The sequence below is a fragment of the Prunus avium genome, chromosome 5, assembly GCF_965620075.1.
Source record: "Prunus avium chromosome 5, drPruAviu1.hap1.1, whole genome shotgun sequence".
Lineage (NCBI taxonomy): Eukaryota > Viridiplantae > Streptophyta > Magnoliopsida > Rosales > Rosaceae > Prunus > Prunus avium.
Window position 1 is genome coordinate 29493709 of NC_142288.1, and position 13887 is coordinate 29507595.

At 37.2% G+C, this 13887-nt stretch overlaps 3 protein-coding genes across 7 annotated transcripts; 1 reads left to right on the forward strand and 2 right to left on the reverse strand.

Moving 5' to 3' along the window:
• Positions 1-118: 118 nt before the first annotated feature.
• Positions 119-2600, reverse strand: LOC110754135 (uncharacterized). 2 transcript variants are annotated; one of them, XR_015835983.1, is made up of 10 exons: positions 2472-2600; positions 2148-2243; positions 1976-2060; positions 1605-1726; positions 1293-1317; positions 1109-1192; positions 960-989; positions 758-860; positions 530-661; positions 119-416 (listed from the first exon to the last, which is right to left on the reverse strand). XR_015835983.1 is itself a non-coding variant. In XM_021955166.2 (10 exons), exons 1-9 carry the CDS (start codon positions 2577-2579, stop codon positions 598-600), a joined length of 717 nt encoding a protein of 238 aa, XP_021810858.1. In that variant the 5' UTR covers positions 2580-2600; the 3' UTR covers positions 119-489; position 597. The 2 variants fall into 2 exon arrangements, 1 of the variants encoding a protein (XP_021810858.1); XM_021955166.2 differs by having other exon boundaries at positions 119-489; positions 597-661.
• On the reverse strand, positions 2484-6404 carry LOC110754134 (cysteine-rich receptor-like protein kinase 44). Of its 3 annotated transcripts, none has more exons than XM_088253503.1 (6): positions 5947-6404; positions 5339-5549; positions 4974-5211; positions 4669-4819; positions 3836-4199; positions 2484-2607 (listed from the first exon to the last, which is right to left on the reverse strand). In XM_088253503.1, the coding sequence occupies exons 1-6, from the start codon at positions 6145-6147 to the stop codon at positions 2570-2572; spliced, it is 1203 nt and encodes a 400-aa protein (XP_088109629.1). In that variant the 5' UTR covers positions 6148-6404; the 3' UTR covers positions 2484-2569. The 3 variants fall into 3 exon arrangements, with proteins under 3 accessions (XP_088109629.1, XP_021810854.1, XP_021810855.1); XM_021955162.2 differs by lacking the exon at positions 2484-2607 and adding an exon at positions 3634-3696; XM_021955163.2 differs by lacking the exon at positions 2484-2607 and having other exon boundaries at positions 3634-4199; positions 5947-6403.
• A 1159-nt stretch (positions 6405-7563) lies between these two features.
• AMSH1 (associated molecule with the SH3 domain of STAM 1) lies at positions 7564-12703 on the forward strand. 2 transcript variants are annotated; one of them, XM_088253572.1, is made up of 14 exons: positions 7564-7952; positions 8770-8834; positions 8934-9009; positions 9103-9282; positions 9552-9631; positions 9815-9953; positions 10026-10072; positions 10340-10673; positions 10894-10983; positions 11064-11126; positions 11265-11339; positions 11484-11546; positions 12031-12083; positions 12188-12703. In XM_088253572.1, the coding sequence occupies exons 1-14, from the start codon at positions 7836-7838 to the stop codon at positions 12360-12362; spliced, it is 1557 nt and encodes a 518-aa protein (XP_088109698.1). In that variant the 5' UTR covers positions 7564-7835; the 3' UTR covers positions 12363-12703. The 2 variants fall into 2 exon arrangements, with proteins under 2 accessions (XP_088109698.1, XP_021810848.1); XM_021955156.2 differs by having other exon boundaries at positions 7566-7952; positions 9848-9953.
• Positions 12704-13887: the final 1184 nt, after the last annotated feature.

Below are 13887 nucleotides of genomic sequence, written 5' to 3' on the forward strand. Positions count from 1 at the left end.
AATGTGTACGATGAACTGTCAGAACAGGCCTTGCTTCCAGCCTTCCATTCCACTAATAAAATAGATAGCTTCAGGCATAGAATGATAGTAAACGTGATTTCTTTCAACAACAAAAAAATATTGGGTTTGAGGATTTCGTTTTTTATTATGAAAGAAGAAACAAATTATATTATATTTGTATAAGCTTTACAATTACACAAAATTGCATCACATCATCACACCTTGACATTGTAGATGTAGTAGGTCATCTACCTTCATCAAAACAAGAATGAGACACTGAATTCCTAGAAAAATCCTCAACAAAACTAGTCTCCCCAGAAGCCTTAGGAGCACCGTTGAATCAAACTAGTAGCATGAGCTTTGGTAATAGCTGAAGCAGAGGTAGTTGTCTATCTTGAAGTCCAGGTTTGCCTGGTCTGGCCAAAGTAAATAAACCGCTCGAAAGCATGAGATGAACAGAGTTCATGTCTGGCCTATCTGCAACGCTTGCTTCACAACATAAAAGTAGTAGCTGAATGCACATTGGTACCTTTCACGGCCGTTTTTTTATGTTTCTGTGACAATCAAGAACTTGGAATCATTGAAGCAAACCGTACCTCAAGCCAAAACCACAAGAGCAAGGTACATGGATCCACAGAGAAAGAAGAAAGATATGAACGCCCTACAAATAAAGCTCTTCATAGTTAGAAAAAGAACAGAAGATGGATAAAAAGAAAAGAAACCAGGCCGAAGTTTTAATAAATGAGAAGAATCTCACCAAATGACACCCCATCCACAACCAGTGCAGCATGGACACTCTTCTGCAAATCTCTCTGCATCACTAGAATTTACTCTGCGTGATATAAGATCATCATAGATGTCTGCATCATTACATGGATACATTACAAGGCATATATGAGTACAACATACAGGCAGCTAAATTGAGTGTCAAATAATATTGTTTCTTCCTGAATAAATACCATAAACTGAAAACAAGCTGTTCATTACACCTGCAATCAGATAAAAAAAGAGAAAGCATTGATGGCTTTAGCTCATGATACTTGGAAAAAAGGAATTATAAGCTACTTTCGTAAGCAATAAAAAATAAAAATAGCAGGGCTGCAATTACCAGTAAACAGAATTATTTCCCTTAGTATACGAACTGGCGTTGTTTCTTGCAGATACCAAATTCCAGCAAATAAAATAATGAATCCTGGTGGCTCAAGAAGTAAACATAAAACATCCAAATGTCACATTGCATTCTGTGCTAGTAGTAATAGGAAGATGTTTGATTGGAATTACGGAATGCATACCTATACAAAGTCCTCGAAGTGTCCACTGTACATTATCAAGCAGTACAAATACAAAAGGATAAGGATTTAGTTAGTAAGTTTACATTCCTTTAAGGCATATAAACGAATCATTTCACGCTTTTCAGGAATCTAAGGGTTTCTAGATCTTCATCAATTACTTTCCGATTTAATTTTATGTGAAAAACTTATGCATTTAGTTTCCATGATATCTAACGTCAAAGTGTTTCCTGTCCCAAATGCTTCATAGGTGCATTATAGCATCCAAAAAGTAACTGTCAAAACCAAGTAGAAGATAGGTTCACTAATACTTACATTTTTAGCTAAAAAGAGTACAACAAATAGGGCAACGATGAAACAGCCAGCAGCTATTTGTGTAGCAAGATGTTTTGTGGATGCAAGAATCAATACCATCCCCCAAAAGGATGAACCAAGATCTGGCATGCCACAAAATGGAAAGATGATAAAGGTAACAATTATATGAGAAATTATTGGGATCCAACTGAGAGAATAAGTCATATTGAAGCCAAAATTTCTAAACCACGAATATGAAAAATCATGCATCATGCTAATAAGATATCACATCGAAGCATGGATTTTGAACACATTTGATTGTCCCAGATGGAGAAGAGCTACAGATGCAAATCAACTGGAAAATAAATACGGTTGAGGTTAAACGAAATTACATCCAGCTGGCAAAATTAGCCAGTATATGCCACCACGAGTTTGTGTGACTCCTCCTTCATCTGCATGAACTTTAATCCCTTCCACCTGCAAACTAATCTGTATCATTACCTGTCTTAAATAAACACGAACATTATGAAAAATTTATGCGTAAATTAAGAAAGAATTTCTCACCTTACCACATGTAAGCATACAAGCCAATGCATGGCTCACCTCATGAAGAAACACAGTTATAAGCTTAAATGGTGTCATCAGTACTGTCCTCCACAGCTACAAGAATTGAAGAATGATTTAGTATACAGGACTTGTAAAAAGTGCTTCACAAGAACGCAAGGAGTATTAACACGCCCGCAGACTTTATCATTAAATAGAAAATATCCACGAAAGTATTTTGCTTTCCAAGTGAATGAAGTTAAGATTTATTCTTTAGAACAATTAATGCATGACCACTCTTATGAGAGAGAGAGAGAGAGAGAGAGAGAGAGAGAGAGAGGTTACCACAAGTATAACGACAATGCAGACAGCAACAGAGATGAGGAAGGTCACTTGGTCGCGGTTGCAGCATCTTCTGAGTTGCCAATTTGGGCTCCAGTCAATCAAGTCCATCTCTTCTCTGTTTCTTTGAGACCCAATACTGCAAGAATTTTTCTTTTGGTAAGCAGCATAAATGGAGATGATCTTTTTGCTTCATCTTCATAATGCAAAACAGAGACCCAGACCCAGTTTACAGAGAGGAGAGAGAGATCGCTCTCCCTAACCAAAATAGAGGTATAAAGCCTGAGTTTGATTGATTGAGAAGAAGTGGAAAACAATATTTTTTTTTTTTTTGGGCAGTTTCCATATGTTCGACGAAAAAACAAAGCTTTCAACTTGAAAGGTTCTGACTCAGACCAAAAGAGAAACGTTGAACTTGGACCAATCAGGCCCCGACTAAATTTAAATCATTAGACTTTTGTCCCTTGGGTACACTGTTCCCAACAAAATTGATTTTGTGTAGACTGGCAGTGGCGGTAACCCACATTTGGCCTTGTTTGTTCAGATTCAGGAAAGAAAAAAAAAAAACAAAGAGTTGAGAAATTTGCATGTTCCTCCAAACAATAGGGATTCAAGAAGTCTGTTTTGAAACGCAAAACAACATTTGTCTTCATAAAATTATACAAGAAAATTATAAATGTAAATACGCTGTGACACCTGCAAGTTGGATTTGAGCAGTTGATTGGTCGAGCCTAACAAGCCGAAAAGAGGGTGAGCTATGGAGGTTAGGCTCTTCAACCCCCACCCTCTGTGATTCTGATTCTGAACAAAGATGGCCTTCCAGGCTCCCCTGGGGATGAGCTCAGGGAGCTCAGGGCTTCTGGGATTTGTTAATTGAAATTGTTCTTCTTTGTAGTTCATGATCTCTGTTTGTTTGCTTTTCTATAAGGTTTGAGGTTTTTTCTTTTACGTGGTTGGTGTAAGCACACGTGCTTTTGTATTGAGCTCTGTTTTTGTTCTTGCCTAAAACAGAGGCTTCACCTTATAATAGTAAATTCACTTTGGTTTGAGGATTTCGTATCAAGTGGTGATTAGCAAGTCACATAATCTAGGAGCCATCTAACATATGATGAATTGTATCAGGCGATCACAGACCATTCTCAAGACGTAAACCACAATCAAGATATTTAGACAGCAATTATTCCGAAGAATGTGATTAACTTATTCTGATCCCCAGTGCATGAAATGACTGTATTACAAAAGAATAAAACAAATTATATTATGTTAGCCTAAGATTCATGACTGAAAAAAAAAAAAAAAAACTTTACAGCACATAAATAGAGCTCGCAACACCTACAAATCACAAATGCAGGTTATGAGTTATCTACCTTCATCAATCGAAGAATGAGACATTGAATTTCTAGAATACTCCTCAACAACACTACTCCCCGCAGAGGCTTTGGTAGCACCTGTGTATCCACTACTAGCATTAGTATTGCTAAAAGCTGAAGTAGAGGTGGTTGTCCAACGTCCTCGACGGCCCTGAAGTCCAGGTTTACCTGGCCTTGGCAAAGTGAATGAATCACTCGAAAGCATGAGATGGATAGAGTTCATGTCAGGCCGGTCTGCAATGCTTGCTTGACAACATAGAAGTCCTAGCTGAACGCTCATTGCTGCCTCATCAGGATTGCACCTGGCCAGGGTTGGGTCAACTAGGTCCAGTGCCTTCCCTCCTTGATACAGCTTCCATGTCTGCACAGAAGAGCGATGAAAGATTGTAAGGATTAAACGAAATGGCTGAGAGCACATCTTCTTCTATTCATTTCCATAAAACCACTGGTTGTATGCTAATCAACAATTCAGAGTAACTTTACTTGAACATCAATAACAATTAACCTCTGCATATGTGTAGGTAATTAAGTTCATACAGTATATTTCACAAGCAACCACTTTGATAAAGATTTAGGCATTCATTGCACTACTCTACTCTGCATTTAAAGTTGGTATGTGAAGCCCTGGTTCGGTTAGCCTAGTCTTATGAAACAAATTAGCCTTCTGGGAAATGTTACAAATTTCAAAATTAATTCCTAAACATTAGAATTAAAAAAAATGATGATTCGACTAACGGATTCTTCTGTTTAATTTTTCCCCTCATTTTATAGAGCTTCTGTTTTATTTCTTGCAGAAGTTGCATCAAAACCTCTCCGGGGAAGTAACTTACATAGCTCAAGAGGTCTGCCTTTTCTCTTTCAAGCCGCCCATCATGGTTCTTTCTCCCGCTGACAATCTCCAACACCAAGACTCCATAACTGAAAACATCTGTCTTCACGGACAAATAACCATGCATTGCATATTCAGGGGCCATATAACCACTGCAGTTAACAAAAGAATTTCTCAGTTTCATTTTTCATTGCTACTCACAGAATTCTCATATGAACCAGTTACAGCAAGGGACCAATAGGATGAAATGGTAAAAACTTCGTATGGCATAAAGGCAAAAAGAATTGTTGAAAAGAAACTACTCACTGAGTACCAGAAATCCTAAATGTATTTACATGAGTGTCCTCCCCAGGAAAGAGTCTTGCCAAGCCAAAATCCGAGATTTTTGGATGGAGTTTCTCATCCAGTAATATATTACTAGCTTTGATGTCCCTATGAATGATCCTTTCTGGGGCCTCTTCATGAAGGTAACGCAGACCTCTTGCCACACCCATAATTATCCGAAACCTCGTCGTCCAATCCAGGGTTCCAGATTTCTGTTTATCTGAAAAAAAATTTAATTTACCACTTATTATTACTAGTCCTACTACCTACTAGTTTAACCAAATGAAACAATCCATTCAATCTGATGCTGAATATATGTAAATTCCAATAGGGGAAGAGCAGCATACCAAAAATAAAGTAATCAAGGCTTTTGTTTGGGAGATACTCATAAACCAGCATCTTCTCAGGTCCTTCTACACAACACCCCAATAACATCACCAAATTCTTGTGCTGAACTCTCAGTAACAACTTCACCTCGTTAGTGAATTCTCTAGCTCCCTGTCTTGAATCCACAGAGAGCTTCTTTACAGCTATTTCTTGACCATTTGGCATCAGACCCTGCACACAATTGGGAAAAAAATATTGACTAATCCGAAGAAAATAGAACAAAGTATTAGTAAAGCTCACAACTTTAGTTACCAAAGAAAAAAAAAATTCAAAACTTTACTCTCATAACATAACCATCTGAAGAACAGACGGCAGTGTTCCTCCAATAAATGATGAATGCAAACAGAAAAACAGAAGAAAAAAATAACAAAAATGAAAATAAAATTCTCTCGGGTCGGATGCAGTGAGAACTGAATCAATCTGAGAAGTCAGTGGTCACGAACGGAACCAACGGTCCCAATGCCGCGACATCCAATTAATCCGCAATTACAGCAAATTACAGGGCTAATCTGGGGAGTTGCGCTTCCGAGATTACCCCTGACTGAGCTAGTTATTTACGAGACCGTACCTTGTAAACGGGACCAAAGCCTCCGTGACCGAGTTTGTTGAGGTCGGAGAAGAAACTGGTGGCGATTTGCAGAGCGTGGAGGTCAAAGAAGAGGTCAAACGAATCCAAGGCATCGTCGGCGTGGTCGGAGCGAGCTGAGCCGGCGCCTCTGCCGGCTTTCAGCCTCTCGAAGCAGGCACAGAAACCGGAGCAAAATCCCATGAACGCATAAAACCGGCCGCAAGAAGTACTAACAGTAGGCTCGGCTGGTCTCTCAAGTGCTGCTTCAATCGATTGCAGCAACCACCATACAACGTACGTCGTACGGTTACGAAGGAGCCGGCGATGACTGTCTTTCAATAAGTTGTAGCATTATTTGGCATCTTGTGTCCATGTCACTTGGTTGTGTTGTGAACTTGTGATTGTGAACTTGAACCAATAATACTTTCTGCGTCATTATACGAATAAAAATTCAAACTTCAAACTATCTAATTCATTCACATTAAATTGTTTAAACTTTTCAAGTATGAGTATGGATTTGTTGCTTTGTCTTCTTGACAATGACCAATTATTAGTACACAATTCAGGTCAAGGACACGTATTAATATAAAATACTGTAGGTCAACGGGTCAACTAATCTTAAGTCCTCCTGTTGAATATTTTTATAAAAAAATACAGGAAAACACGTAGGGCTAATTTGGTGATTTAGTCATTTGGAAAGGATAGTAGGTAGTAATAATAAACAACCAACTCTGTTGACATCAGGAAATTGGTGACTACGTGTTCCTGTCAGCCTGTCAGGTTATGATGATATATACAACTTACAAACATAAAGTATTTGCATATCATTTTCTATTGTCAGTAAAAATCTGCGTGATTTTTATTAGTACAATGTCATCAGGATTTGAATATGTAAATTAAGGTCAATTTTCATTAAATTGATCCCGTTGATGAGTAGTTTTTCTTTTATTGGTTTATTAAAAATTCTTCACGCGTTTAATAATTGTCCAAGCAATCAGAGTTTACTTCTTTTTTCTTCTTTTGGTTTAATGAGATAGTTGTACGTTAAAATGTTTGACTTATGATACAAAATAAGTTTCCATAAAATAATAAAACACACACACAATAAGTTTAGGCCGTAACGAAATGTCAAAGGATTATAATATCCTGGTTTTATTTGTGTTGGTGGCCTCTCAATGTCATTGTCACAATTACTTATTGACCCAAAAAAAGGGATGTCATTTACACTTTTTTAAGGCTCAGCTTGGACTAATTCAAGAGTTGGACGATTCGTAAAGCCAAAAACCAAATTGAATACGACTTTATATAATAACCACCACAGAACAGATGGCAGACAAACATGACATGTCATATTGAAAATCCACGTGGCATTGCGAACGTGGTTTTGAGACAATTATTGCAAAAAGAGAATAAAGGGTTGGCCCAACCCATTATTTCGCAATTGCAAGTTGGAATTCGATATTGGGCTTTTTGGGTTAGGAACCGGTTCCACTCCCAACACGGGCCTTTTCATCAGCGTGATCCGATCCGATCCGAGTCCATGCCCAAAAAGTATAAATCCAAGTTTAATTTCACACTTCACCACATCATAAGTTTGACTTGTAATTGAATTTTCCACTATTTTACTCTTTGCAGGTAGCCAAAAAGGCCCCTCATTTGTTTGTCTTTCCATATTTGCCCCTGCGAGATAGTTTGAATTACCTCCTTGTTTGCACCGCACCCTTGTCTCCCTCTTTTCTCTGAGCACAAGCCGCCATTGACGACCCTCACCTGAGCTTTCATGCTCAGAAGCAGGCATCAGAGCGTGGCCCTAGTTACTCGATCCTAGAAAATGTTGTTTGTATAGAAACAACGGACATCAAAAGAAAAATTGCTTAAAGAATTTCAAGATGAGGTCGTCTTGTTCAGATAGAATTAACATTGCCGCGAGCGCTCAGAAACTCGATGTCGACAATCGGATTCCTCTGCGTATATACTTTCGGATCGCTAATAATATCCTCAAACAGGTTTCACTTCACTCTCTTCATGATTTAGTAGCAATTTTAAATTCCTATTAATTTTGAATTAATTTAGGTTGCGAATTTTGAATTTAGTTTGTTAATCAAATTATTTTGGAAGTGGAACCTTAATTGTTGATGCTCTGTTTGTGCGCGCCTGCTCGCGCGTTTTCTGTTCTTATTTCTTTTGGATTATTTTAGATATGAGAATTATAAGCAAAATGAATTTCAGGTAGCTCAAATCTATTGTATAGATTAAAACGGTTTATTGAGGTGCCAAAAATTTAAATTGGTAGCTTGCTGTTGATAGGACCCGAAGGATCACTGGAATTAGCAGAAAATAGTAGAAGAAGATACAAACACAACAAATTTGATCACTCGAGGAGTTCTTCCTTCTAAGTAGGAAATAAATGAAGAAGGAAACTGATAGCAATATTTTTCGGCCAAAACAAAAGCAATATTCTGGACACTTACCATATTCAACACACCAAAATTATGGAAATGTATCAGTTGTATAGTTAGTTGTAGCTAAATTGAAGTGATTATTTCAGTTCAATTATCTAGAGCTTCCTATATAGGTGCCAATGCCTCCTCTCCTGTGCATTCATATTCATATATGTTGTTGCGAAAATGTACATTTTCTCTTAATATTGCAGCCTGTGCTTTTTCTTATTTAATTTGTTATATCGATGTTTTGTCGTTCCTGTATGTTCTTGCCCTTTATTTCCTAGAAAAATATTCATACATGAATTTTTTCCCCTGGTTTAGTTTCTTGCTTTCGTCTTAAAATGTCCTTTCAGCTCCTAAAGAAGTTGTTACATTGTAGGCGGACATATTTCGACAAGAGAGGAATATTATAGACCTATACATTATGCTCCTAAGGTTTTCAAGGTAAGTAACAAAGATATACAACAAATGTATGTGTGTGTGTGTGTGTAGATATGCAAAATATGTTTTAAAATAACACTGAAACTTGGTTGTGTGCTTCAGTTTGGTATCTGAGACAATACCATGTCATCGAGAATACAGAGCATCTGTTCAAAGGGAAAAAGTTTTCTTGAAAAAGGTAATGTTATAATCTCATCTTTAATTTATAATAAAACAATTCTTTTTGTTTTGCCATTTTTGTGCACAATCTGATTTTATTTTGTTGCTCTAGAAACTGTTTAATGCTCTAAACGAGCTGGAGGAGCTAAAGCCAGCAGTGAAACAGAAGAACGATGAGTTTAACAGAAGGAATGAAAATCAAAACAATGGGTGGGGCCGCAATCACCAAATTGGTGCTGTGATTCAATCTCCTCTTAAGAAGCAAACTTTGAGTAGTTATGATGTAACCAAGGTAGAGTTAGTGCTACATCATACTAGTGGAAATTACTATGAAGGATGTGTTTCTTATCCAAAAAAGTGGAAACTACTTGTCTCAATTTTCATGTGCTTTGTTCAATGCCTTTTGGTAAACTTTGAGTTCAATCTTTTATCCATCGACTCTGTTGCCTGCCAGTGTTATTTTCTCATGCAACTTTGTTTCTTCTTTCTTTTTCCTGCTGCTATTATTATATGTTTCTTGCTTACACAATTTTGATCCTATGCTTATTATACATCTGATAGGCAGGACAGTTTTCCTATCAAACTCCTAGGGGTCAACAATTTTCCCATTCAAGGCCTGTGGAAGATCAATTTCGCAAACTGTAAGTATTACATATTTACAAGGGTATCTTCTTTATATTCTTATACCAACACTAAAAATGTGCATCACATGCTTTACTCACAGACTTTAGTTTAATTCCACAAGAGGGTAATTCAATGATTTTCAATATTTATGGGACAGTGAGAAAATGAGTTGAGTTTGAATCATATTATGAATGCTCCAGGCTGGATCATCCTTGTTTGTTGACGTCTTGCAGATCTGTTAGTATCCCACGTCCAAAGGAGGAAACTCTTTCCAGACATTCTATTCTGGGCCCAAACGGGCTTCATGGACAGTGGCAGCCACCTAGAAGTGATATAGGGGTATGATGGTCTCTGAATTTGTTTTTTTTCGGTTCAAAGTAGAAAAAATGTTGACTTTTCTCTTAATTGCAGGTCCGATATCCAAGCATTTTAGACTTGACTCCTATTGAAATCCCCAGGTCTCTCTCCTGGTTAACTTTCTAAAGTTCTTTTTGGTTGTTCTGTACCTCAAGTTAGATTGGATCTAAATAATGGGAGATGCATTCTTATATTCATGAAGGCATGATGCGATTGTTGAAATTGGGACTTGATTTTTTTTTAATTCCTGAAGTTAAACATTCCAGGCAGTTCACATTCCATGATATATTTTACTTCTGTTTTTGAAGAGTTTATAGCTATATATATGCGTCATCTGATAGTCTTATATTTTTGTTATGGGCAAACAGACTGGGACAGTCCATAGAAGAAGAACATACAATTATAAAAGACACTAGCAATTCAGAACCTGAAAGGTCAACTTTGGAACCAATTCTTACCCAAAATACTGATGATGGCCAGATGGTTCCTACTGAGGAACTTTGCTCCCTTATTTCCTTCGAATCAACAGAAACTCCTGATCATACAAAAATTATTAGACAGCCTTCTCCTCCACCTGTCCTTGCTGAAGTACAAGATTTGATCCCAGCAGTTTCACCTCAAGTCCCTGAGGTAGAATGTGGACTGGAGACTCTCTCATCGGATGACTTACTTCGTGCTGAATCTCCCCTGCAATTACACATTGTGAGATTCATGACAATTTCTTTTGTGTTAACTGTATTTTTTTTTATTTTTTGGGCTTTTAGCTGTTTTTCAGGAATGGAAAATTGGAAATTTTGAATATGTAAGATCGTTCTGATGATAAAAGCTTTTAATAACTACTCTCTCATATATGTGAACATCAATTACATTGACATAAATTTGTAGGTGCTCCTATTATATAATCATATGTTTCTCTCTGTAGTCAACGACAATGATGGAACATTTCATGAAGCTGGCTAAGTCAAATACTGATAAGAACTTAGAGACTTGCGGCGTCCTAGCAGGCTCACTTGTAAGTCTGCATAACTTAATTGCTGTTCTCAGTCTTTAACTCCTTAAGATTCTAATGTTTCAAATATTTCTATTTGTCAGAAAAACAGGAAGTTTTTTGTTACAGCTCTCATCATACCAAAGCAGGAGTCAACTTCAGATTCTGTATGGCAGTTTTAAATCATTGGCGCTGTTTCCTTTTTCTTTCCTTACTGATATACATGCATATATATATATCAGTGTATTTTATATTATATTTGGCCTGGAGATAGAACTCAAGTCGAATGTTCACTTTCTTATCAGTGTCAGACCACGAATGAAGAGGAAATTTTTGAAGTTCAGGATAAACAATCTCTTTTCCCTCTTGGCTGGATACATGTGAGTGCTTTGTTATTTTTAATTGGTAGTATGGTTGTAGTTACATCTGTTTCAATGCCTAATCTATATTATGCTTATTACTTACTCTTTAGTTTTCAACTATTATCCTGACCAATTAATTGTTCGCTGTGGCACAATTTTCAGACTCATCCTACACAGTCTTGTTTCATGTCGTCGATTGATCTTCACACCCATTATTCATATCAGGTGAGTGCAATTTTCTGGTAGTTGAGATATTTGCTACAGATCGAATTCATTCTCCAACTGGAACCTATGTTCCAATTTTTAATTTTAGGTTGTGCATTTTGTGTTATCAAATGAGGGTTGTAACCAAAGCATAATAGCTTTCACATTATTTAAAGCTTGATTTCCATCTAATTCCACCCCTAGGCTAACCCAGGCCATGCTATTCAATGACTATTGGAAAAGTGCCAGCATGATGTAATTAGTATCGAAAATGAGAAATGTAGATTGCAAAGAAGCATTCTAGATTCCTTTTCAATTTTTTTGCATCAAAGTTCATTTAATGTTTTTTGCATCAAAGTTCCTTAAAACCTTTGTTAAGAACTTGCATAGTGTCAGTTGGAAGCCACTTTTGATTGCGTAAAGGATATGAATTCATTTGTGATAAACAGAGGCTAAGCCATTAACATGTAATCATAGTTTACACAAATACTTATTTCATCTTCAGATTATGTTGCCCGAAGCTGTTGCAATTGTCATGGCACCAAGAGGTGGTACAAGGTAAAAACATCACAGCTCCTTGAAATATGATAGCAGAAATAATTTTTGCTTGCCGCTGTATATATGATTTTTGGTACATTGTCTTTGGTTTTTTCACTGTGCAGAACCCATGGTATATTCCGATTGACAACCCCAGGTGGGATGTCAGTCATTAGACAGTGCCAACAGCGTGGTTTTCATCCGCATGATCAGCCACCGGATGGTGGGCCCATTTACAATACCTGTGCAGATGTGTATATGAACCCCAATCTAAAGTTTGACGTCATTGATCTTCGATAGTTTATCCAAATGATATTCAGATGGCTAACCTTCATTCATGCAATTGTTCATAAACATGAGTACAATATTATTGGTTTTACTATCAGAGTTGGTCTTCGTATGTACGAGTATTCTCTATTCTGTCTGTAAAGAATGAAATGTTTCCAGCTGTACATTTGATGGCATATGGACCAATTAGTAGGCCATCCTTGAACTCGAATGGCTATGGCTAAGTTTTTAAGGGCCTAGGATTATTTCCCAAGATGTATGACTTGCATTAAGGTTTGTATTGGAGTCAAAAAGTGTAAAGAGACTGACTTGCATTTTACTGGTTTTATTATCAGCTGCAGGTATTTTGAAGATATGCTCGTCTAGAGAGCTACTAAAATTATATTTTGCTTTCCCATTGGTGAAATTGCCTGTAAATTGATGATAGTGATATATTTATGTGAAGGGAGGAGAGTTAGCTGAAACTCATATCACCTTTCCTTTCCTAAGAGAGAGAGAGAGAGAGAGAGAGCAGAAGTGAAACTATAATCCTCCTCAGACACAATATGTGTGAAGAAGAGGTCAAGTTGAGTTGGTGGTTGCTTTTGAAATGAGCTAGTTTTCCTTTATCATTTACCCTTAGAAGCAGTCTTTCTACCTGCTTTGTTTTCACATGAACCCATATAATCTTTTTATTCCAGAAGTGGACCTTTCCAATAGACTTTGAGAATTACATTATCTGTCTTGTTTCATTTTGTTGTTGATGGAGAAGCTTCCTTTAGCAGGTGAAAGAAAGAGAGCATCTTTATTTAAACTGGGTTGGGTACCACCAAAACATTACGATAGGATAGAATGATTCCTCATGAGCTACGTTTGTTTACGTCCACCTCATCGAGTGTTCTTGTGTCACCAACCATGCTCATTGCTCAAGTGGGCCCCTCATCTCATACGGTGTCGGTGAGAGTGTTTATCATGATTCATCATGTTCTGCCAAGCCAGCCAGGGAGAAGAATTGCAAGTTAGAAGAAGAACCTTTGTGGGTTTGTGGGGAGTCTCTCTGTATCTTAATAATCATCCACGATTCCACCCAAAGAAACGAAAAGAAGAAGAAAAAGAGATAGATTGGTTTGGTCGCATCACATGGCCAGTTTCCAAAAATGGATTGCATGTCCTCTACAAGCTACAAACAGTTGTAGCCTTTTGGGTCCATGACTCCCTGCTATGCTCCCTTCCCGTACCTTTCTGTTTTTGCCCATCAACCCAGTTAGTGATTGAGTTCCTTTCCTACCTCCTAATCGAACTTCACCTCACCCATGTCACCACCACCAAGAAATAAAAACCAAAATTTAAGCCTTGAACAATATGTATTGTATTTTGAGAAAGAAAAATAATAAATTTTATTTGTTTAGATTACACCTTGTCAAGTAAGACTTTTAACTCAAGTGATTTAGAGTGATTTGAATATTATATAAACAAACAAAATTACAACTTGCTAAACCTACACTTGAGTCCTACATTAGACAAGTCAAAATGTAAGAAAAGGGTCATATGGGCCTAC